At 38.6% G+C, this 25,529-nt stretch overlaps 1 protein-coding gene across 10 annotated transcripts in view; it reads right to left on the reverse strand.

Moving 5' to 3' along the window:
- Window positions 1-3,834: 3,834 nt before the first annotated feature.
- Window positions 3,835-25,529, reverse strand: part of SLC4A7 (solute carrier family 4 member 7) — a 185,795-nt gene continuing 164,100 nt past the window's right edge. For 5 of the 10 annotated variants that reach the window (XM_075586988.1, XM_075586985.1, XM_075586992.1 and 2 more), the window contains 12 exons: window positions 23,949-24,054; window positions 22,907-23,068; window positions 22,394-22,507; window positions 20,553-20,714; window positions 19,737-19,988; window positions 18,263-18,331; window positions 16,531-16,704; window positions 16,185-16,316; window positions 14,123-14,149; window positions 11,517-11,617; window positions 6,616-6,723; window positions 3,835-4,937 (listed from right to left, as the gene is read on the reverse strand). In XM_075586988.1, coding sequence (XP_075443103.1) covers window positions 4,856-4,937; window positions 6,616-6,723; window positions 11,517-11,617; window positions 14,123-14,149; window positions 16,185-16,316; window positions 16,531-16,704; window positions 18,263-18,331; window positions 19,737-19,988; window positions 20,553-20,714; window positions 22,394-22,507; window positions 22,907-23,068; window positions 23,949-24,054 — 1,489 coding nt within the window. In that variant the 3' untranslated portion in view covers window positions 3,835-4,855. The remainder of the gene's footprint in view (window positions 4,938-6,615; window positions 6,724-11,516; window positions 11,618-14,122; window positions 14,150-16,184; window positions 16,317-16,530; window positions 16,705-18,262; window positions 18,332-19,736; window positions 19,989-20,552; window positions 20,715-22,393; window positions 22,508-22,906; window positions 23,069-23,948; window positions 24,055-25,529) is intronic. The other 5 variants (XM_075586994.1, XM_075586993.1, XM_075586990.1 and 2 more) reach the window with 1 other exon arrangement.

Raw genomic sequence — 25,529 nt, forward strand, 5'->3', positions numbered from 1 at the left:
CCCATGAGCGCTAAAGGCCATGTCTGTACATACTGTGCTATATGTATGCACACACAGCTGTCTCTCACACATACTATTACTCCTTGTTTTTCCATCCCTATACACCAATAGGGACCACTTAGTATCCACACGCACTTTTAGTTGTGCTACAAACTCTCACATTTCCACACCCACCCACACCATTTATATCCACTCCCACTCCACACACACCTTGTGTAAAGCACTGTATATACTGTGGGCTCTCCATTCATTTTTATTCACACTGATACACATACACACTCTTTCTTCACTTGCTTTCACAGTAACCTTTTGACACCTCTAGCCATAAAACACATCCACACCGGGGGAAGGAACAGCACAGATAACATTCCAAGAGACACTTTTTTTAAGTATACCTTTTGCTTCATTCATTGTAACATCGCCGGAAGAAGAGATCAGTGTATCTCGAAAGCTCGCACAAATAAAAGCATTTCGTTAGCCACAGAACGGTATCATCTATTTGTTTTTTGATTATTGAAGCTCGGCTAACACGGTACTGATACCTCTACATGTATATATATATATAGATATATATCTATATATCTATATATATAGTGTTGACCATGCTGTGCACTAGAGAAAAGGCCATTTCTGGCCCTTTTATGGTTATGCTAATTTGACGAATGTAGATTACCAACAGATCTGTCATAGATTACTCAAAATAATTATAATGTAACAGCAGCGACTGGAGGTGGCTTAAAAAGTAGTGGTCCTGTTTAGTAAATAAAATAGTGGTATCGTGTACCACATAGTACCATCAGACTTCATCACTGTAACAGTAACCGTATTCAACACCAGTACTAGCAAAGTAGATTGTATAAACGTATTCATCCCTAATCACACACAAAATAAAAGGCACACATCATAGAAATTTCAGTAGACATTTATTGCTTTCATTAACTTTTTTTGTAACATTACAAAATATAGTTTGATTTATTTTTCTAACAAGTTTTCCAACAAATTATAAAGGCAGAGTTTTTCACATTTGAGATCGAATAAGGTAGCCAAGTATTTGTATACATCATAAAAACTAACAAAATATAATTTATGCTTTTGGACCTGGAACTTGTTTTTGATTTGTTACAAAATAAGAAACCATCACTAAGGTCATTTCAAAATCAGTCATAGAAAACTCCGGTACTGTGCTGTCTGCTGTTACATAGGAAGTTATCCAGTATAATAAATACTAAAAGTCTGGCTTTGTTCAGGTAACCTCACTGAACAATGGAAGACAAACACGATTGTATTCAAGATACTAAACAGAACAGAAAGGGAAAATATAGTTATAAGTACAGGTACAGTATGTCACAATTTCTACAAATGTATTGTCAGACAAAAAACAATTACTGTTGTTCAAAGTATAATTTCATGTTATGTTTAAATCTACTAAATTACCTATAGACTCATTTTTTTTATGTACTCAAAACAAGATTTTCTGTTTTATCCTAAAAAAAAAAGTGTTACAAAATAAAATTACTTAGTATTAAAAACTGGGGGTTTTCTTTACCCATCAAAATACTTCTGTGGGACTCTGCAGCTGTACACATACAAATAAATTATCGTTCGTAGAATGCAAACAAATAAGATTACACCATCTCTCACATTTTTACCGATTAGGAGGGATTTGCACATGTAAAGTCAAATCCTTGAATTAATGAACGTATGCAAGAAATAAAAAACAGAATTATATTTGTGAAGTAAAATTGACATCAACAAAGATTATAGAATGAATGCATAGAAACAACCAGATACTCAAAAGGCAATAGTTCTAAAATCTCAAGTGCCACAGGACGCGGAAATATTTCCTATTTGCTGCAAAGTGCTACGCAAGACCGTCTAGCGCCGAGCTCATAACATTTTAACATCTCCGAAAGATTTGCGCATTGGATCACTATCCCTTTATTGGACATCACTTTGCAATTAACTAAATGTCAATACATGGAAATAAGGATACGAACATTTCGCTCAAGTGGCAGATGCAACAGCTTCTAATTTCTCAACTACATTTTAGGAGGAAGAAGCATGCTTACATAAACTATTTTAATGTTTGAATTTGACTATTGAAATAGGACACCTGTGTACAGCGGTAAAAAGTTTCTCAGAAATATTCTATTGAATGAAGAGGTAGAAGACCCCAAAACACAAAACTTGAGGACAGAAAGAATTTGACTCGATTAATTTTGCAAATATAGAATTTGTTTTGGTGTAACAATTAATTGAAAAATCGAATTTAAAATAATAGTTTTGTTTGCGGTCTTCTCTTAGCAAATGGTTATTACTAATAATGATGTGAGTGAGGTTATAGCAATCTCTAGATCTGATGAATATGACCCCCATTATTATAATTCCAATAATTAATAAACAAAATCTTAGAAACACAAAGGATGACATTTCTAGTGAAACAAAGCACACAGTTAAACATATAGTCAGAAGGGCCCCAAACAAAGCTCTGTGTAATACACAGCCACGTGTCATATGATGTACAATGACTATTCACCGCTCAGTTTGATCAAGGAAATTAAATACTACTTTAGGTTGCAGGGAATAAAAAGTATCAGGGTTTAATAAATGTGAATTCCCCCTACTTTGCAATCATGGATAAGGTGCCAGATCTGACAAATGGTATTGCAAGTGATGGGGTACCCGAGTCTTTATTGGGGAGGGAGGACAGAACATGGATATGGATGTTCATTATTGAAAATGCCCATAAAAAGAGATGAGACAAAAATGCACTTTTGAAAATGGCTGGAAGCCCACAGTTTGTCTGTATTGGTGCAGATATTTCAGCAAGGCATATGCATGTAGAATAATACAGTACCATACATACTTTATCGCACATAATATCCTAAACCAGTGGTGCTCAACTCCAGTCTAAGCCACCTGTCTTGAAGTTGGGATATCTGTAAAACCTGACCTGTTGGGGGGTATTGCGGACTAAAGTTGAGCACCCCTGTCCTAAACATCCATCGTTTATTTTCCATATCGCATTACCACTGTGAAACGCAAATTAACTTTGTACAGCTCAATTTGTTTTTTCATGATAGCAAATCATCTTAAAATTAAGCTCTAAACCGTGTAATACTGATGGCATCAAATTCTTTTTTTCCGTTACTGTAAAAGTAGTGCCTTCCAATGTTTTGTATTAAATAAGGAAATATTATGTATGTAGAATGCCAACTCTACATTTAACTTTCAGAGCTGGAGAGATGTCATGGATTGATTGTTACAATCTCATCCAGAAATAAAGGGGTTAAGTATAGTGTGGGAAAAAAAAATTACAATCAGGCGTATTCTTCCACCCCCCCCCCCCAATAATGCCCTTTAAAGAACCTCATAAACACAATAGGTTCACATTACAATACGTTGCATCATATTGTAATAAAGCTAACACCAACATCAAAGATTTAATTGTGCACTAAAGTTATTTCAACAGTTATTCAGCGTCTCAATACTCTTAACCTCTCCGATGAACCTGTAAAAAAATTTCATGAGCCCCTAAAAATGGTCAAGTCCTGTTCTGTATCGAATTTGGCTACACAGGATCGCGGAGGACTCATTAGCGCTGGGATTCATTAAGCTGCCAACTGCAAACTGACTAGAGCTTTGAAGACACAAAGGATCATACAGTATGTTTGACTGGGGATCTGCAATGACTGGATACTGCAATGACTGGGGATCTGCAATGGCTGGATTCTGCAATGACTGCAGAATCCAGCCATTGCAGATCCCCAGTCATTGCAGAATCCAGCCATTGCAGATCCCCAGTCATTGCAGAATCCAGCCATTGCAGATCCCCAATGACTGGGGATCTGCAATGGCTGGATTCTGCAATGACTGGGGATCTGCAATGGCTGGGGATCGACAATGGCTGGATTCTGCCACTAGTTTTGGTTGCCAAAGCAAAAAACGGAGATTCCTCCTTTGTTAGGTGCAGGACATTCATGTGCACTGGTTGTTAAAGCAAAAAGGAAATTAAAAATATACTTAATCTTCAGTGCCAGAAAGACCAATAATCAATGTAATTTCATTCAATATGAAATAAGAAAAAATACTGCTTAGGGCAACAGCAGATATAATAAATGTAGTTGTAATGAACTCTGGTCATACTGAGGCAAACAATGAAAAAAAATCTCTGCAACAAATGTCACAGGTTGTGCAACTGAACTAAAAGAGCAGGGACGGTTCAATCTAGCTTTCGAGAAACATACAATGATTTCCCACCCTCTGTGGTGTAGTGTTGGAGAGTCAGCTACATACATGATCTCTATATTTTTGTTTATTAACCAATAATACATGTATTAAGAGTGAAATGATCATCAACTCATGAAATATTTTGCTTAAACAAATGGACAGCTGCAGAAACAAATTAAAACATAAAATTAGGATAAAATACAAAATCAGCATATTTAAAAAACAAAATATCAATGTGGTAAAAGCCATGCTTGTTTTTATGGAAAGTATGGGAATGGACAAGTGGAGATGTTTCTGATACTGCTCCTTTTGAGGACAAAACAATTACAATACTCTTGTTTCCTGATAGGCTTTTAAATATACAATAAAATCCATTAAAAAAAATTCTATTAAAAAATTCCTATGGAATAAATAATTGATGAGTGATCCGGTGCCATATTATTACAGCATGAGAGAGCCCGTCCTGTTCCTATACAGTATTTACAGTGCTAATAATTTATGAGGTGCACGTACAGTATTTTGGGAAAGTTTTCACACTGATGGTCTGATATTCACCTATGATACATACATACATTCACCCATCCATATGCACACACACACACATTCACTTCCTCTTGGTGTAGTTCTATAGGGAGGTCTCGGCATCCATGTATTTCCTGGAACCTTCATCTTCTAGGGTTATTTTCACGCTCACCGGTTTGTCGGGGCTGCGAAAAGCAAACACAGTGGTCAATGAACATACCCAAAGCAATATCTATTACATGTTCAAGATCCATAAATCTGAAAGATGAATCCACTTTTTGTTGAACCGAATAACAAATCTTACAAATGGACTGAAATGCAGTATGAATGTAAAGAAGTTCTCAAACCCGCTACTCTGCAGGAGAGGGCATATACCTCAACGTAGGGGTTGAAAGGATATATAGTAGGGACGAGTATAGAAGTACAGTAAATTAACTCTTAGCTTAGCTAAGGTAACTGTCCAACAAAGTCATACGTACTGACTGGAGTAGAAATAAAAATTTAATGACCTAAAATATAGGTTAAAAAAATAACAATTCAATAAAGTAAAATTAATCTAAACCCAGTAATAAATTCTGATTCACTACGATTTTCCTACTGGACATAAAATCGTGTACAAACTAAATAAAAAAAAAGTAGTAAAAAGTTTCTATTTTAAATAATGTGTTATCTCCTATTCACAGGCCAAAAACTTGGATCATCATCAGGTTTCCTTTTATTTTTCACTGAAATGTTTGCTGCACTTATTTATTGCCAAATTTACTAAGCAGTCGTCTATCATAGAACACTTCGGAGCAGAAAGACACAATAATGGGCTGTAAGGCGTCCTATGACATGACACTGCTTATCAAATAAGCGCTTATATGTTTTAGTTAGAACATATTACAATGCTGTGTCATTTGTGGCTCACATAAATTCCCCACTGACAGGTAATCCACCTAAATTAAAATGAAAGGCATAATATACATACTTCGCCAGTTGCTTGAACTCTCCCTATCCGTTACTCCATATACAAAAAGGTTCATACTTTTTAAGGCTTGAGCAATCACCCTTCTTATAGTGTTTATTTGTATATAACCTCTCCTTCCACTTATTTATACACCTAGAGTGTACACTGGTACACAACAACCTCACACTCTGATTTCCAATACATTTGTTCTCTGGGTCTACACTTCCAATCTGATCTGTGACATAAAGTCGTAAGTGATTTTAATTAAATGATAAGAGACTAAAAGCAAAGTGTGCTACTTAAAATTGAAAAAAACATGACCAGCACTTTTCTTGAAATATACATCACTGCAACATCAATATCATTTAGTAGTCAACCGAGGCAAAAATAAAGGGGTAAATAGCATATAACTATCTCCATAAGAGATTAACCATGAAGCATTTAGCAAACATTGCAAACTAGTTTCATGCAGAAATGTACTGTATGCTGACGAAAGGATTTTTTTTCAGTGTTTATAATACTTTTCTATGACATTTTACATGCTACAGTACAAACATATTGATAAACGTGCATACATTTTTGTTTCAAATGAATTACATATTGAGAGGGCTGCAGAAAATAAACATTAGTAGTAAGTTCGGACAATAATCAACAAAAGAAATATACTTCACCCAGTACACTATTAATTAAAATGTAAACTCAATATACATACAGTACATGTATTCTTTTCAGCCTCCATTATTATGTACAATATTAATGGATGCTACTTAATATAAAATTGAGTGATCCTTACAATTGACATTATAGGTGTGCAAGATTTTTAAATGTTTGATCTTATTTATCAGCATAGCATTTGGTGCAGAATCTGATAGCATTATTATTAGACAACGGATAGGTAAAATGATTATAGCTACCTTAGGTTAGACCTGGTTACTTTGGCATTTTCAGGATTCATTGAAAGAGCCTTCCACTGTGCTGTTTTGGCCATTTCATCTGATATGTTTACAACAGACGGATCAAGGCTAGAGAACAAACACACGTTGTGGTTAGTAGCGAATACTGCAAAAGCATTAATGTCGTTACTTGCTCGATCCTCATAGCAATGCTATCCCCGTCACTTGCCCAGCCACAAGGTGAAGATTAGAGAAACTGTCTAATAAAGTTACTGTAAAAGTAGTGCCTTCCAATGTTTTGTATTAAATAAGGAAATATTATGTATGTAGAATGCCAACTCTACATTTAACTTTCAGAGCTGGAGAGATGTCATGGATTGATTGTTACAATCTCATCCAGAAATAAAGGGGTTAAGTATAGTGAGGAAAAAAAAATTACAATCAGGCGTATTCTTCCAACCCCCCCCCAATAATGCCCTTTAAAGAACCTCATAAACACAATAGGTTCACATTACAATACGTTGCATCATATTGTAATAAAGCTAACACCAACATCAGAGAGATTGAATTGTGCACTAAAGTTATTTCAACAGTTATTCAGCGTCTCAATACTCTTAACCTCTCCGATGAACCTGTAAAAAAATGTCACGAGCCCCTAAAAATGGTCAAGTCCTGTTCTGTATCGAATTTGGCAACACAGGATCGCGGAGGACTCATTAGCGCTGGGATTCATTAAGCTGCCAACTGCAAACTGACTAGAGCTTTGAAGACACAAAGGATCATACAGTATGTTTGACTGGGGATCTGCAATGACTGGGGATCTGCAATGGCTGGGGATCTGCAATGGCTGGGGATCTGCAATGGCTGGGGATCGGCAATGGCTGGGGATCTGCAATGGCTGGGGATCCGCAATGGCTGGGGATCTGCAATGACTGGGGATCTGCAATGGCTGGGGATCCGCAATGGCTGGGGATCGGCAATGACTGGGGATCTGCAATGACTGGGGATCTGCAATGGCTGGGGATCCGCAATGGCTGGGGATCGGCAATGACTGGGGATCTGCAATGGCTGGGGATCTGCAATGACTGGGGATCTGCAATGGCTGGGGATCCGCAATGACTGGGGATCTGCAATGGCTGGGGATCTGCAATGACTGGGGATCTGCAATGGCTGGGGATCCGCAATGGCTGGGGATCTGCAATGACTGGGGATCTGCAATGGCTGGGGATCCGCAATGGCTGGGGATCTGCAATGGCTGGATACTGCAATGGCTGGGGATCCGCAATGGCTGGGGATCTGCAATGACTGGGGATCTGCAATGGCTGGGGATCTGCAATGACTGGGGATCCGCAATGACTGGGGATCCGCAATGGCTGGGGATCTGCAATGGCTGGGGATCTGCAATGACTGGGGATCCGCAATGACTGGATACTGCAATGGCTGGGGATCTGCAATGGCTGGGGATCTGCAATGGCTGGGGATCTGCAATGGCTGGGGATCTGCAATGGCTGGGGATCTGCAATGACTGGATACTGCAATGACTGGATACTGCAATGGCTGGGGATCCGCAATGGCTGGGGATCGGCAATGACTGGGGATCCGCAATGACTGGGGATCTGCAATGGCTGGGGATCCGCAATGACTGGATACTGCAATGGCTGGGGATCTGCAATGACTGGGGATCTGCAATGGCTGGATACTGCAATGGCTGGGGATCTGCAATGACTGGGGATCTGCAATGGCTGGGGATCTGCAATGGCTGGATACTGCAATGGCTGGGGATCTGCAATGGCTGGGGATCTGCAATGACTGGGGATCCGCAATGACTGGGGATCCGCAATGGCTGGGGATCGGCAATGGCTGGGGATCGGCAATGGCTGGGGATCGGCAATGGCTGGGGATCGGCAATGGCTGGGGATCGGCAATGGCTGGGGATCGGCAATGACTGGGGATCTGCAATGACTGGGGATCTGCAATGACTGGGGATCTGCAATGGCTGGGGATCGGCAATGACTGGGGATCCGCAATGGCTGGGGATCGGCAATGACTGGGGATCTGCAATGGCTGGGGATCGGCAATGGCTGGATTCTGCAATGACTGGGGATCGGCAATGGCTGGGGATCGGCAATGGCTGGATTCTGCCACTAGTTTTGGTTGCCAAAGCAAAAAACAGAGATTCCTCATTTGTTAGGTGCAGGACATTCATGTGCACTGGTTGTTAAAGCAAAAAGGAAATTAAAAATATACTTAATCTTCAGTGCCAGAAAGACCAATAATCAATGTAATTTCATTCAATATGAAATAAGAAAAAATACTGCTTAGGGCAACAGCAGATATAATAAATGTAGTTGTAATGAACTCTGGTCATACTGAGGCAAACAATGAAAAAAAATCTCTGCAACAAATGTCACAGGTTGTGCAACTGAACTAAAAGAGCAGGGACGGTTCAATCTAGCTTTCGAGAAACATACAATGATTTCCCACCCTCTGTGGTGTAGTGTTGGAGAGTCAGCTACATACATGATCTCTATATTTTTGTTTATTAACCAGTAATACATGTATTAAGAGTGAAATGATCATCAACTCATGAAATATTTTGCTTAAACAAATGGACAGCTGCAGAATCAAATTAAAACATAAAAATAGGATAAAATACAAAATCAGGATATTTAAAAAACAAAATATCAATGTGGTAAAAGCCATGCTTGTTTTTATGGAAAGTATGGGAATGGACAAGTGGAGATGTTTCTGATACTGCTCCTTTTGAGGACAAAACAATTACAATACTCCAATGTTTCCTGATAATATTTTAGATTTCAAAGCATTTTTCACCATTTATTTGAAGCTTTTAGGAGTTTGCAGAGTAAATAAAACAATGTGGAGGGTAAGTTCTCAAGTCAAATGTTGCTTTTAATAGAAATAGCCATGCACAGTACTCATCACTCTTGTATTGCTGCAGACAGTAACTAACCTTTACCTTCAGTATGGTCAATCATGACAGTCTCATGTGATCTATTCAAGATTACAGTAGAGTACATCAAGGAGTGATCAAATGACACTACTTTAGAATACCTATCTGTATGTTCAATGAAAAAGGGTCTCCTTAAAAGAGAAGCTATGTTCTATAGTGCTACATTCTGACTATTTTATCTTTTAAAGTGGGGACTATTCTTTGCATTGCTGTAGCTTGTAATAATTGTTAAATGGCAAATCAACAATATGACCATTAATAATAATAATGGTTTGTTCTTGTGTAGCGCTGCCAGTTTTACGTAGTGCTTTACAGAGACATTTTGTAGACACAGTCCCTGCCTGTAGAGCACATTACAATCTATGTTTTTGGTGATTGAGGCACAGGTTGATCAAGTGACACCAGGAATTGAACCAGGTTCAAACTCAGTGCCAGACCGTGTCTTTACTCACCGAGCCACTCCTTCAGCCCTAGTCATTGTTAATGGCCAATAACCCTTCAGAAATGTTCCTGTGTCTTCGTTTTGTTGTCCTTTCCATTTAATGTTTCCAGGTTTAAATAGGAAGTTACTGATGCATCACTGATTTGGAAAAAGCCTGGGAATCTACAGGATTTTGGTATTGAAACTAAATAAATACATTAGATCAGGGGTGCATAATGCATCCCCCAGGGGGGTGGGAGAATATCCAGGGGGGGGCATGGCGGCTGCAGAGGACCCGCGCTCTCCCCCAAGGCATTTAAATTAAATGCCTGGGGGACCGCGCGATGCCTCTGCAGCTCCTCCAACCTGGTCTTCGGCGACAAGTCGCCATGGTAACTGGCATCAAATGACCCTGCAACATCATTTGACGCCGGAGCCGAGAAGGAGGGGGGCTTGAGTCGAGAGGCAAGCAGGCAGGGGGGGGCGCAGGTTAAAAACGTTGCGCACCCCTGCATTAGATTGCAGCATATTTCCCTCCCCCCCCCGAAAAATAATTCTCATATTCTAAACACATCTGTCCATCGAGATTTAAGAAATCGAAAATGATTACAGGAAGGAAAGAAAGTCAATGAAAACAGAGGTGCATTTTATGAAGGTCTTTATTTATGGTGCTCGTCTTTCTGCATCAATACCTACAGTAAACAGAAAAACCGCTTCTCAGGAATGAAAGGTTTCTTATTAGAGCGGTCACCACCAGCAATAATGGGTTTAAACACTGGCAACTAGATTACGCCTATTGCCAAATACCACATTGTTAATTAAATAGCAACATATTGGTTCCACCCCAGATGAACAATAGTCATTGGGAGAATTAATGGCTCAGCGAATAAAGACACCAATGCTGTAAACAATGACACGGAGGTCCCATCAGGGAAACCTGGTTCAAGTCATTTAATCTCCCTGTGCCTCAGGCACCAAAATCATAGATTGGAAAATCATCTGAGCAGGGACAGAGTCTGTAAAATTCTTATGTGCTGCGTACCGTGCACTATACTGTAATAGTGAAGCGCTTTGAGTCCCATTGGGAGAAAAGCACTATATGAAAGAAAGTTATTATTATGAACCCAAATAAACTCAAGATCGTAGAGCTCGTTCCTTATTTTATTTGACATGCAGGAATATTACCTGCAAAACCTTTTTTGGAAATAACAAGCATTTCACTCAGATTACCATCTATTGCTGCAATGAAGGAGGGACAATGCAGACAAAAGGAGTTTCACTTATGGTAAAAGGACTACGAAACAGAAGAAAAGATAGAACAATGCTACAGTACATGTTAAAAAATAAAGTCAGGGAATCACTATACAAAAAATACAACACATTATTACAACTATTTAATGTGTACTAAAAAAAGAAAGTCGGAAGAAAACAACGTTTTGTAGTTTTGGAACTGAACAGTATACAATTTACTATTAAAAAAAAGAAAAAGAAAAAAAAGAAGGCTGTCAAAGTTATTCCATGAAACCGTACCTGTATTTTAGGTTCTTTACTGGAATCTGGAGGAGATTCTGGTTTTCGTATTGAAGGTGAAGGTTTTCGCTTTCCTCTCCATGGAGCATGCGTTCTGCCTCCTATTATGCAGGAAGAAGAGTCAAAACGTTTACTTTTTGCAAAAAATAAATAAAGGGGGGGGGGGAATTCAATGATCTCACACTACTTTGCACCATCACACATTCATCATTTCTGGGAATGTTTGCTTTAGTATTGTCACATACATTATTCACAACCATAAGAAAATAGTTAGCCTGATCAGCAGATACTAGAAAGAAGCAAACAAAACAACCTTTTGGAAAACGTAAAACTAAATATTTAGCTAATAAATTATATTAAATCGGAATACAAATAATACATTGTGTAAATACTAAAAATGAGTAAACTTAAGAATAATGTTCTACTTACACAAGTAAATTCTAAAAGTATAATAATAATAAAAAAAAAAAAAAAGGAGACAAACATACATTTCCTTCTCTTCAGTATTCCTACCAGTTTTAGAGCAATAGATTCTTTAAACTTTCAGAAATGTCAAAATTGTTTACTGGAATTATTTAAAAAATGGCCTCAATCATTAAGATTGAACCATTATGCTGCTGGCAACATCTTCAAATAGTTCAATCTAATCTAAAGTCATTCAAAGTTGTAGTATGAGGTTTATTTCAACATCACTTCTCACCAGCAGTGCACAGAAAATGCTGCAGATGACCTGCCCTATTCTGCAGCCAAGATCTGCACCTCGCCTACACGGCGAACTTTAAGAGACAACGGCCAATGTTTAACCACAACATGTTCTGAACTGCCCAAGCCTATACGAAACAAAATAAAACACTTCACAGACAAATCTGGAACATCCTAGGTGGCCAAAGTTGGCTACCTCTAAAAATACTTAGAGCTTTGTGAGGAAGTATATGCTTTCATCCTCAGCACATAACGATTCAATACTCCGTCTAATTACAAGATACACTTACCACTATCCTATTCAAGCTGGATTACATTACACAACGATGATCAGCTACAACTTGGGTGGGCCTTTTTTTTTGCCAGAATTTAACTAGAAATTGGTCTGACTTTAGATGACAAGCTGCTCTGTGGTCCCCCAGAGTCCTGGGAACACCAGTGTCCCCGTTGTGGAATATGTGCCCGCCACACACAAAATGGTGGCGGCATCAGTGCTCAGCCAAAAGTATCTGTATAATAGTGAATAATTGTGGCAATTTGTAAGCCCCTCTGGGGTGGGGGCTGCTGCTTTAAGAATCATATAAAACAACTCTAACATACAGACCAAAATTATAGCTGGATTGATTGAAAGGGGAAACGTGATAGAAAGTCAATCATTTCAGATTGTGTGTGCTAATTTGACGGAAGTTTTATTTACACAAATGTTCTTTGTTCCAAAATACAAAAGGCAGTCACATGCATTGCAAACTGCCATATTATCAGACACAGGAACTGTACAAACACAAGTATTACCTGACACAGGAAACAAGAAGGCATTAAACCCAAGTCTAAAAATATAAAGTGCTTTACCACCTACACTGCTGCAGACTAGCAAAACATTGCTTCTCAGAAGGACAGTAGTGCAGGTCCTCCCCCCCCCCCCCCCCCCCCCCCCAAAGCCTACAATATATGTATTTAACTCATATAATGTTAGTAGTTTGTCTCCTGGGCATGCCCTGTTTTTTTGTGTTAAAAATATTCTGATTTTCTTAATCTTCAGATTACCATGGTAACCTTTAGAGTACACTAAAGATGGTTCTCTGTGGAGAGCTCCATCTTAACCTTCCAGACACTTCCTGTAATGTTTCAAGCGATCATATCTCCTGAATAGATCATCAGATTGTAAAAATGTAAGCCATATTAGAAAGGGCAGTAAGAGATCACAAAGTAAAATGGTGATCTTTTTTAAACCAGTTTGACTATTTTCGTCTAAATGGACTAGTTATTTTGTTAATTTTACTCTAATAACTATTATGTCACCAGAGAGCAATACGGGAAGCATATTAATTTGCCTGCGTTACACTAAGGCTTCGGTCCCGCTGCGCTCGGTGGCGCGGGCGGCCACACGCGAGTTCCCCACCAGCAGGGGAATCCTCCCGAGCCGGTCCCGGTCCCCCCTGGCGGCACAGCGCACTACACGCTGTGGCGCGTCAGCCGCTATGGGACACAAGAAAATGGTGATCCCTAGCGTTGACGCGTCACGTGGTATGGCTGTGAGCCAATGAGGAGGGGAGGCTTCGGGAGAAGGAGAGACTTCGGGGAGCGGGGAGGAGTTTATGTGTGTGCCTGAGTGCCTGTCTGTGTGTGTGTGTGTTGCTTACCATCAGCAGCTCCAGCCCGAGTCCGTGGAGGGAGGGGGGGGAGAGTAGCGGGTCCCTTCGCTCAAGCCACGCCCCCCCTCCCTGTCAAACCTCCCACTCCCGCCCACCTCCCGCTCCCTACAGACCGCATATCGCGGTCTGTGTATGTCAGCGCCCCGCCTGTCTGCAGTGCGGGCGCGCTGACTCTGGGAGCGGGGCCTTAGCCTAAGTGTAAACAGGAAAGATCTTAATCCTCACACTTAAGTCGGGCTATATTACACATACCTCCAGGGTCTCATCTTCAATCTTCACCTTTTGGGAAGAAATGTGTTTTGTAAAGGAGACAGGAAGAGGAAGATCAAAAGCCAATTCACCTCCTTTGCAAAACTAGCCTAGCAGATATTGCAAAGTGCATCTCTAACCAAAGGATTTACCAGTACGCATGAAATATCTAAATTATGGTGTTGTGTATTCAGTTTGCATGATGCCATTGCCACAAAAACCTTCCAACTAGTTGTTAATGTAGGCATACTTGTAAACAATTACTTGAATAAACCCAGTGTAAATGGATTCCAAAAGCTCTGCTCATTCGTGCATTACAGCAACATTCAATGGTGGGAGGCGGAATTCTGCTGATAGACATATCCTAGAAAATATAGTCATGATTTCTCTTCCCTCAAAGTCAAGATTGACTAAGGCTACGCTTATAGTGCAGGGGACGGCGACAGCGACGTCGCGTCAAAACAAATGCATCGCTGCCGTCGCGTTGCGCTTATAGTAAGCGCAACGCGACGGCTTGGTCGCTATCGCTGGAAGTCATCTAAATTGGATTTTTCCAGCGACCGGAGCCTGACGTCACTTTCGTGTCACCGGCACTATAAGCGTAGCCTAAGGATGGACAAGATGTGTAATGTGCGGGTCTGGTTCTAAAATAGAAAAGGAGGAAAGGGGATAGGGAGTGATCAACTTACAGTAAACCATACTAATTAACAAAATAATCCATTCGATAATTGTAAAGTGGGTGCAAACTGTGAACTGAAAGTGAATCAGTAAAGTGAAGAGTACATAAATCAATGTACCCCAAAGAAAATTCACTTAAACGCACACCTCTGATTTAAAATATAACTTTTAATATTATTACTTAAACATATATTACCGTGTGTTTGTGTAACAGTGTTTAAAAAGAAATTAAACAAAGTACCTAAATCCCCTCATATATAAATGACCACTCGAACACATTGAATTAATTGTCAAGTGGTAGAGATTATGAGGTACAGATCAGCACTGATGGAATAACCCACCAGAGATCAGTGGAAGTCTCAATATGATGTAGTGAAAGTAGTGATACTGGGAAAGAGACTGGCTAATGAGTATATATATCCCAACTAATTGCTCTGTAGCTAGAGGGAAATGTGGATAGGGCACGTGATGATGTTATCAGTCTCCGTTATGGAGCTGTTTTAGTTTAGTGTTCTTATATTTCAGAAGGATGAGTGAATTTAATCTAAGTCAGTCTATGTACTTACCCAATATGCTTAGAGCAATCTAGGAAGTGATGGGAATATATATGGTCTCTCTTCAGAAGTTCTGTTTGAAGTCCATTATTGTGTCTTCCTGAGGCACCCTGTGTGGCCACCACACTCAGTTAAAATACCAACAACTGACCATCCCATATATATATATATATATATTTATTCAGATGTGCTGCTAGAGGCCCACTACTGTGGATTTCTGAGGCACTCTGTGTTATACTACACTCAGACCTACTGTACTGAGCATTTCCAATAATAATATATATATACATAAATACATCTCATATACCTCAGAGTGTGGTGTGGGGAATGCTAGATGGTATTATTTTGATACTCTATTCATCTATTAGCATTCTCTTTAGGCACTATTGGACCATATACAATATATTCTTCCCCCTGTAACTTTAAGGGGTTTATGTGGGAGTTGGCTACAATTAGTTGTGATTTACTCAGCCAGTCTCTTTCCCAGTATCACTACTTTCACTACATCATATTGAGACTTCCACTGATCTCTGGTGGGTTATTCCATCAGTGCTGATCTGTACCTCATAATCTCTACCACTTGACAATTAATTCAATGTGTTCGAGTGGTCATTTATATATGAGGGGATTTAGGTACTTTGTTTAATTTCTTTTTAAACACTGTTACACAAACACTCTGTAATATATGTTTTAAGTAATAACATTAAAAGTTAAATCAGAGGTGTGCATTTAAGTGAATTTTCTTTGGGGTACATTGATTTATGTACTCTTCACTTTACTGGTTCTAAAATAAAAACAAAAAAACGAAAGCCAAAAACAGTGAGTAGCTTTACCTCTTTCTCTTTTTTCTTTTTGTCGTCTTCTTTCTTCTTCTTACTTTCAGGCATCAGGTCATCCAAATAGCTTAGCTCTCTATTGGTGAAGAAGAAGTCTAAAAGCTTGCGTATGAAAACCAGAGCAAGGACCTTGAACGAAGAAATAAGCAAAAATCTAAGACAATCTCCTATATCTCCCAAAACACAAGAAAATGTAAAACACAGAAAAGCAATTTTAATAACCTGATATTTTGCTGCAGGTTCTGCAATGCTCGTGCTGCACATTGCTTGCCCCCTGCTTAAATCAATGTTATAACAGTTGTATAACAATGTTGAATTGCTGAAGTTAAGCAACCATATTTACCATCATAGGGAACACAACAGCGGCAGCAGAAGCTTTAATAACCCATAGGAGAACGAGGCAGGTGAGCTGGATAACGGTAAAAACATGAACTTTCCAGAGAGGTACATAGCGCAAGTAGATCAGGTCTGGCTGATGTTTGGCTGGCATCCAAAATAGTTTGATGCGGTCGAAAAACTGCAAGGACAATGAAGCAGATACAACAATCATTTAAGCACTAAATATAACCCTTCATTCAGTAGACACATGAGATGAACACAGATTTATAAAGAATTACGGGCAAAACACTGCACCCAGATTTATCAGGGCAAAACACCCCCATTGATACCAATGTGATTTTCAGTTTTTCATAACATAATAGTTTTTCTTAACAAACACCATTAAATTATGGTACATGTGCCTGGAGAAAGAACTTCAGTGACCTTTGTGATGGTAGGTGCAGCCTGGCAAGCATGTTAAAGGTTAAGCCTGCTGGGTGCCCCTACCCGTCGTCAAGATGGCGGCCTATGTTATAAGCTAATGTGGTCATCTTAGGTAACCAAAATGGCTGTATACGGTCTTTCCCCCAGGTAGGCAGTTTAATCCCTGTGTTGATTCTGCTGTTATGTATTTTGTAAGGCTCCATCCATTGAGTAGTGGGCTGGTAATTCACTTAGCACAGCCAGCATATAATGAAGTGTTGGGCTGTAATCTAATTTGGGCTAGGTGAAGTTCTTAGAAACCCTGGAGAAGTGGGGAAGGTCGGGAGAACATGTATTCCAAATGCGCAGCCATTCTTATCCCCGACTCTGAGGCGCCTATCTCTATGGGAGACATAGGGCTGAAAATGGGAACGGAGGCCCGAGTCTTAGCTCCACCAACTCTATTCCCATTGGTCAGTTTGAATTTCGCACTCTCCTTACACCTGCCTCTGTATACTGTCCCAAAGCACCTTCACCTCCCATGGTTTGGCCCGTCTCAGATGAGCCATTGCTCTCTGATTGGCCAACAAAGACAATCTCTTTGCTGATTGGTTGGAACCCGGTCTTCCATGGTTTCAGAGGGAGGCTGGGAAAGGATGCAAGCCGATGCCGATCAGAGCTCCACAGATTATTTGTGGTTCATAGTTGGTCTTGGTATCAGAGACTAGCGCGATATTTGCGAGCTGGTATCATCCCAAAGAACTGGGAAACTCTGAGGCAGACGGATCGTGGAAGACATCCTGGATAAGCCAGCTACAGCAGCGCCTAGCGAGCTTAGATTCTCTCTCTCCCTCCTTCCCCTCCCTCCCCCAATCGTCTGGTCTTCCATAAAAGCCCTTAAAGCTGGCCTAAAAACCTAAGCTAGCTAAAACAAAATTACATTTCTATCCAGCTTTTTGCAGTTTTATTTAAAAACATGACATACATTATATACAACGGTCAATGGTATGTATGATCTAAAAATGAAACAGTTTTATTGACCCACAGAAAGCGATAGATGCTGTATTGTTAATATGTGCTCACTTATTTGCCTCCGTCAAAAAGTACATGAAGAAGAGACCCACTTATACAAAACTACTTTGTGTAGTAAACAAGAAACTGAAACAAAAAAGTACTGAAATTGGGAACTAAAAAGTATGGGTACTCTAATCTTCATAAAACAGAAAAATGAGAAAATACATGCAGAAGAGGAGACTTCGAGAGAGCATCATACAACAAACGCAAACCAAAGCATTTATGGGATATATACACAACGGATAACAGAATAAACTTACCTGGATGCCCTTTAAAGAGGAAGCGCCCATGTAAAGAAACACACCATACAGGACGGGCATTGGAATAAACTGCAAGTATACAGACATTTTAAATAATGCATTAATAAATAACGCCATGCTTTGCAATTACTGAATAAAATTACAATGTACAAAGCCATTTTCTAGATTCATTTTAGGAAAGATGATAAGCAAGTCCAAACAAACCCAAATACGCACACAGGATTATAGTTTTCTTTATTTGGTTGATATTAAACCCCTTGGATAGGGCATGAATTTTTGCGTTAAGGATATTACTGTATGAAAGCCTTACACTTTTTGGGGCAATCACCTGCGTGTCTTCCAAACACAAGAGAGACTGTTTAACAAGACGGTTATGGAATTGGCTGATTGTTTGAACCAAACAATGACACAAAAGGTAGAACTTGTTCTACTGCCATAGACTATTATTATAAGAAGGGAACAGCCATATGGCAATCAAACAAGTTACAACCACTATTTAACAAATGTCTTGTTCTGCATATTCGTCACTACAAATACAAAGCACAGAGGAGTTGCACAATGAATAATGGAACTCAAGCCAATTGTCACCAAATTATTTATGACTTCAGAATTAAAGTTCAGGTTCTCCGTGGCAGACTTTCACACAGAGGATGAATGAAAATCAGATAATAACCATATACTATTTCAGTTCAAATTACAAGGAAAAGATTGATTGTAAGACCTGAAATGCTAAAAATCCTGTAATTTTGCGATATACTGTGAATGAGGATAGTTTATTTTGTAATGCTGCTTTAACAAAAGGTACTATAAAAATAGACACAAAGGTTCAAAAATAAAAAATAAATCAAATTAACTTATTTCTTGGAACATAAAATATTAAAGTATTTGTTCCTTTTATACCATAACCACTCTTTAGTCCCATAGTAATTTAATATTTTCCAGCATTTCCCAGCTTTGTTTTTTCGCAAAGAATTCTTGGAATTGTGTCTCTGGACCATTCCTATAACTTGTTCATCTCCCATACCCACAGGTCAAATTGGCTACCCAATGAACTGAGCAGCTTTTACATGCGTATGTGACAATCACTATTAAGAACCATCATTGAAAATTAAGAAGACGGTAAAAGACACAAACACAAAATGTACAACAAAGTAGTATTATTTTATATTAAGAAATAGTACTTCTTACAACCTTAGTAGAGCACACCACAAAATAGTACCTTTTGCACCCATAGTAGACCCGAGACTGCACAACTGTGTAATGTTCACATCTTAAATTCTTTTGATAATTCTAGTGGTCCCAAAATAATTAAATAACTTTCAACTGATATGGTGACATTGTTGCCCAGAGTGCCAGGGAACAAACTTCCTACTTGTTTTGATAACAATTTCATGTACAAAGGCAAAAAGTGAAACTCTTTAAAATACACAAAGCACACACATCAAGCCAGCATTAGAAATCCACATTAGCTTACCTTCAAAACGGAGGTCATGAAAACAGAGAGTCCCATCAGGACAAAGATCAGAAGGCCTGTCACTCTCTGCTCTCTGATTCCCAGGAACTTCGGCTGCTCTCCTGGGGCAGAGCAATCAGATTCCACTTTCAAACTATTAACATGGCTGATGGACAAAACCGTTGCAGCCACAAACCAGGGCAGTCCCATGATGGAACAAATTCCCAGCATGGCGGCGACCATGAACAGATCGAGATGGTATCCACACCCTTTCTGTGGAGTAAAGCACAGCACATACATTTCTTATACATATCAATTGTAGCTGCAATCTCTTTTTAGAACAAGCACTACATGGAGTTCCATGCTGCATTTCCTAGATGGCATTGAATCCTGCGGACTCTGACAGTCTTTGAATAGACAAATAGGTAAGAAAGAGACAAACAAGCAGAAGAACAAAAGCAAGGACATTGCCATGTTGTTGTAAAAGCACAAAGTTAAGCTGATCACAGTTGTCAAATGATACAAACAGCTCACAGATGAGTCAAAGACCTCTACAATAGAAAATATGACTTGACACTATGCTAGTTCTGTTTGTCACTTTATCTCTCTGTGATTCACATAAATTAGATAGTAAATGGTTTGTGGCAGAAGTAAATAACACCTAAATAACACCTATTATAATCTACTATGTACTACGCTAAATTCACTTGCAACATTAGAAAACAAATACAGTAAATCAATATAGTTTGGGGTTGCCACAATGACAAAACATTTATTGGAGAGAATGGCTAATAGCTCTGTCAATTAAGAAAATAAAAAAATAAATACTAAAATTACCTTCAACTTGTGCTCTTTCCGGTTTATAATCACTGCAGTGATTTGTTGATCCATAAAGATAAGAATGGTACAAAGCAGGGCTGGTATTGCAGCTGCCAATAATGTCCACCAAGGATTTCCACCTAGGGGATCAATGATCCATCCTCTGTCTTTGCGAGTTGGCTTGTGAAGAAAAATAATACATAAAGATCATTACCTCTCTAACATGTTGCGATACGAGATAGGTACTGATATACTCTGGTAAAATAAATATTACAGAATACAATATGTAGTTTCTAGCCCAAAATGAGCATAACTATGTCTTCTGTTTGCATTACTTTGTCTTCCACATCTATGGAATGAAAGATCAAGTATGCATATCCTTCCAGTATCAGTAGTTTAGCTATACAATACCAAATCCATTACAATGGAGGGTTTCATGATCTAGCAATTACATTGTAGAGTATATATTAGTCATATTATAAAATATGCAATACATGTATTTACATTATTTTATGAAAACATGTAGAGGTTGTAGTGGTTCTCAAGATCCCAAGATATGAAGATACAGCACTAGTAAGGTCTTTAAGCAGCTGTCCCACCAGATACCCTGCATTTATCTTAGTACTTCCATCAATCCTGGTGAAGGAAAATATTTTTTTCCTCTTCGTTTGTGTTAAAGCTGCAGTTCATTTTTTTTTTTACATTTATTTTTTTACTTCAATAGTTTCATGTGTGCAATCTCTAATTACCTAAAGAACTGTATAGCTGCAGCTCAATTCGTTTTCCATGTATTGATAGGTCGAAATTTGGTGACATATTAAAAGCTGGCATTTGTTTATAATCTGCTTGACTGGCAGTGGAAGCTCATGAATATTCATGAGCACTCCTGAACTGACGTGCTAGAGGGAGGGGCAGGGCTGACAAAGGGGTGTGCCAGAGCATGAAGGGGCAGTGCCTTAGCAAATGGCTGTTAAAATAGAATACGAGAAAATTGGTCTTTCAAAGTTGTTTTTTTAAAAACAGAAAATGCTAAAAGTATTTTTTCTTACTACAGAACTGATTTATTAAAAAAACCAAACATGCAGGATATTGACTGAACTGCAGCTTTAAACCCCCCAACAAACTACCAATATTGCTTCGGCGTCACCAATAGAAAGCAGAGATATAATATCTAGATTCTTGTAGCAGAGATTTATATTGTGGTTTCACAGAAACGGAAAGGTCCCAAAGCTGGGAGAATGGCGGTTTAGCTTCCCAGGCAATGGTGAGATTGATGAACTTAGATATTAAGCAACACCGAGTTCCGCTGTAAAGAAGCACTCCGTGCTGCTCTATTTCTGTATATATATTTTTTGCTTGGATACATCCAGGTGGGTCCTGCGGAGCTCAACTGCAATGCTTACATATCCGGGGACCCTCTGTTGGTGTTGAAGTAGAATGTAAAGCTCTTGCACAAGAATACTTGATGCAATACTAGAACAATACAACCCCCAAGTTCAGCCTCGTTCAGTTGCCCAATACCGAGCTGCATCATGATTAATTCCGTTGGTGACCATAGCCGTAATTTTATTGTCCGAAACAAGCAGAATAAACAAAAAATTATAATAACTGGGAACATGGTTGTTCTAATCCATGTGAACGCAATCTACCAAGGTTAAAAATAAAAATATGTTTTCTGGGGGATACAGTTGCTTTAGTAGGAGGTGCACAATCCAGCTCTATGTAGAATTCATGCTTGTTCATTAAAAAGGCCATCATTATCTACAACATATTTAAATACAGCCATTGGTCTGTAATGAGTCATCAGTCCATTCAGCACTGAACAAAATGACATCGGGTAGATAGACCTATTGAATTACCTCAAATTTCTCAGGAACATGGAGCTTGGGAGACGGAACACCCACAAGATAGTCAATTAGAACCATAATCACAATCGTCAGAAACACAGCAAAGTCACTGATTGTAGATCGCACCTAAACAAACCCAAGAGCATTAGAAATGTGTAACTAATAAATATTACTGGATGTCACTTTTTTTTTTGTACCAAGAATTAATATTTACAATTTACAGCAGTATTACCTCAATACATTTGTAGTTTTATACAAAGGAGTAGGGAAGGGGGGAGCAGAGAGGTGAAAGATAAAAAAAACCACTCAATATAACAAAATATTTAAATCCCATTTTAGTACCATATAAATATGTAAATGGTTGCCCATATTTCCTCAAATTAATTTACATTTATTAACTTGCCTAATTGTATATGAGAGATGATAAAAAAAAACATTGCTCTTTGTTGTCTAACAAAACACAGGAACAAATGTATCCTACAGTTTAGAAAGGAAGGATTTACTCAGAGAACATCTAAGTATTACCTTTGTAGGGAAATAATTCTTGGTCTTGAACTGCTTGAGGAAGGATGAGAGGAAGAACGTTGTGAAGAATAAGATGAAAGACCAGAAAAAAACATCTGGTATGTAGGGGCCATGATGACCACAAGCTGAGCCAATATATGAACCATGCAGATGTGTACATTCCTGGGAGAGGTCAAAGAAAGAATATTAATGAAGAGGTTATGCAAGATGCACAATAAACCCTACTACAGCAGACCAGCCATGTCAATCATCTCAGTTTGCATCACCCAACGGGACTCGGTTTTATTAAATTAAATTTATTTTTGTACACACACAGTAAACTCATGAGAATAAACTTTAGTAGAAATGTATGAATATCAACAATACAACAATAAGAGAATTAAAAACAAGCAGGTATAGTTGATATTCATACATTTCTACTAAAGTTTATTCTCATGACAGTTTGCGCTTATCTTGTCTATCCTTTTCTAGTTACTGATGTTTGCGCCATCTATTTTGACCAGCTGCAACTCCCTCTGTATCTACAGGGATTTCTCTCTTTAATACTCCATTCAACACTAGTTGTTTCAATAACTTGTATTTTCAGGGATTTCTTATTTCAATATTCTATACAACACTAGTTGTTTCAATCATTGTCTTCACAAATTAGTTTAGATCTGTTTTTCACTTACATAAACAAAGGGTACAAAACACACACACACACACACACACACACACACACACACACACACACACACACACACACACACACACACACACACACACACACACACACACACACACACACACACACACACTTATATGTATCCATTTTTTAAATAAAAATCATTTTAGAGAGTCAGCTACTGTACAAGTATTAACAAGTTTGTCAAGAAAAACTAAACAGATCAGAGTCAGCTCAAAAGCTGTAAACCACCCAAACATCGCCTTTAAGTTATTGGCATTTTAATCTCGAGTTACACAGGTTTACAAACCACTGCCATTAGAATTATATAAACCACCTTTAAAATACATTAATTCACAGTTCCATTCAGATACTTACAGAGACTGTCAAATTATTCCACGTCACATCGCTTGCTGTTATGTTTGCTTCCATCCACATATTTATAGTATTATTGCTGGGGTCGGGTGGCTCAGAACAAACGCAGCTGGGTAGGAATTAAAATAATAGTAGCGATTGTGTTATTTTGGGCAAACAATGTAGCAAGACTGACTTTATTGTACCAAATACGTGCTACCTCCTCAAAATTACTTTTAAGGTAAAGAAATAGTACCACTAACTGTTTCCGCAAGAATCGCAGCAGCAAAATAATTGCTTTATAGCTTTTGGGCACCATTAGGATTTCATTTTCCTTGGAAAAAGAAGCCACCTTGCATTCAAGAAAGAGGAAGGCAGTGCTTACTGCTCACTGCCAGCAATTTAACGAAACAGCTATTTGCCCACAGAAAGCACACAAAGGGGTCCAGTAGTGTCTAAGTGAGGGTTTAGAATGGGAAATGCCTTACTATTTTCATATGCTGCCAGTAAAAACCATTAAGGAGTAAGAGACATCAAAACATCTGAAAGGCATGCAAAATTCAGAGGCACTCAAACTTTTCCTTCTGGCGGACCCCTTCGGTGGTGTTCATTGTGTGTAGAGACACAATACATGCTTAGCATATCAATTTTATTAATACACTGCAATTATATGGATTTAAAAAATAATGGACTAGTACCAGGAACACAGCAAGTCACCAATGAACCCACAGCAGTGATCTGCGGACTAATAAAAATACATCACATTGCAGATACGAACTGCTCAAAATGGATCATTTTGAGTTTTGAGGTCCACCACAACTCTGCTCTAGTCCTTAGCTATGAGAATCTGTATATATGTATTTGTGCTTTCCTTTCTGGACAATGCATTAGTAAGATCTCACACACTGTATTTATTAAAGAAAGTAATTTAGTATAGGAAACCTGACCAATGCCCCTGACATTCACTATCAATAGCTGCGAATGTGGCGTTTCTTCGCAGGTGGGGGGAGTCCCGAGTGAAAGTGCAGTATATATCCCCCCAAACTACACGAGGCAAGACACGTACACAAGAAGGAGCACATCTGAAATACATGGGATATATGCTAATAGGAGTCATATAAATATACTTTGCATATATCACAGATCTCATGTGTGCTCTTTTTTGTATTGTTTGAAGATGGCTTAGAGGGAATATATATATATATATATATATATATATATATATATATATATATATATATATATATATATATATTCAGGTCAAACGGAATGTGCGAATGGTGGCCAATGGCGGAATTGCATACATTCGTTCAAATTTATTTACTTATAAAATAATACATTGAGAGTTACCTCATTTTTAAGCATGTCCTGGGCACAGCGTTATGTTGACAATACATGATTGCATTAAACCAGGGGTTCTTAACCACAGGTGATTTCAACCCATGGGGTGATTGAAGGTAGCTCAGGGGGTGATTGAGAAGGTGCTGGGATTTGTTGGAGATTACATTTTTTGAACATTAAAAATGATGTAAACTCGAGACACCAAACATTTGTTTCCACTCTTTATTTGTAAAACTGTATTACTTTTATTCTGTTAAAATAACA

The sequence above is a fragment of the Ascaphus truei genome, chromosome 2 (genome assembly GCF_040206685.1).
Source record: "Ascaphus truei isolate aAscTru1 chromosome 2, aAscTru1.hap1, whole genome shotgun sequence".
In the NCBI taxonomy this organism is placed as follows: domain Eukaryota; kingdom Metazoa; phylum Chordata; class Amphibia; order Anura; family Ascaphidae; genus Ascaphus; species Ascaphus truei.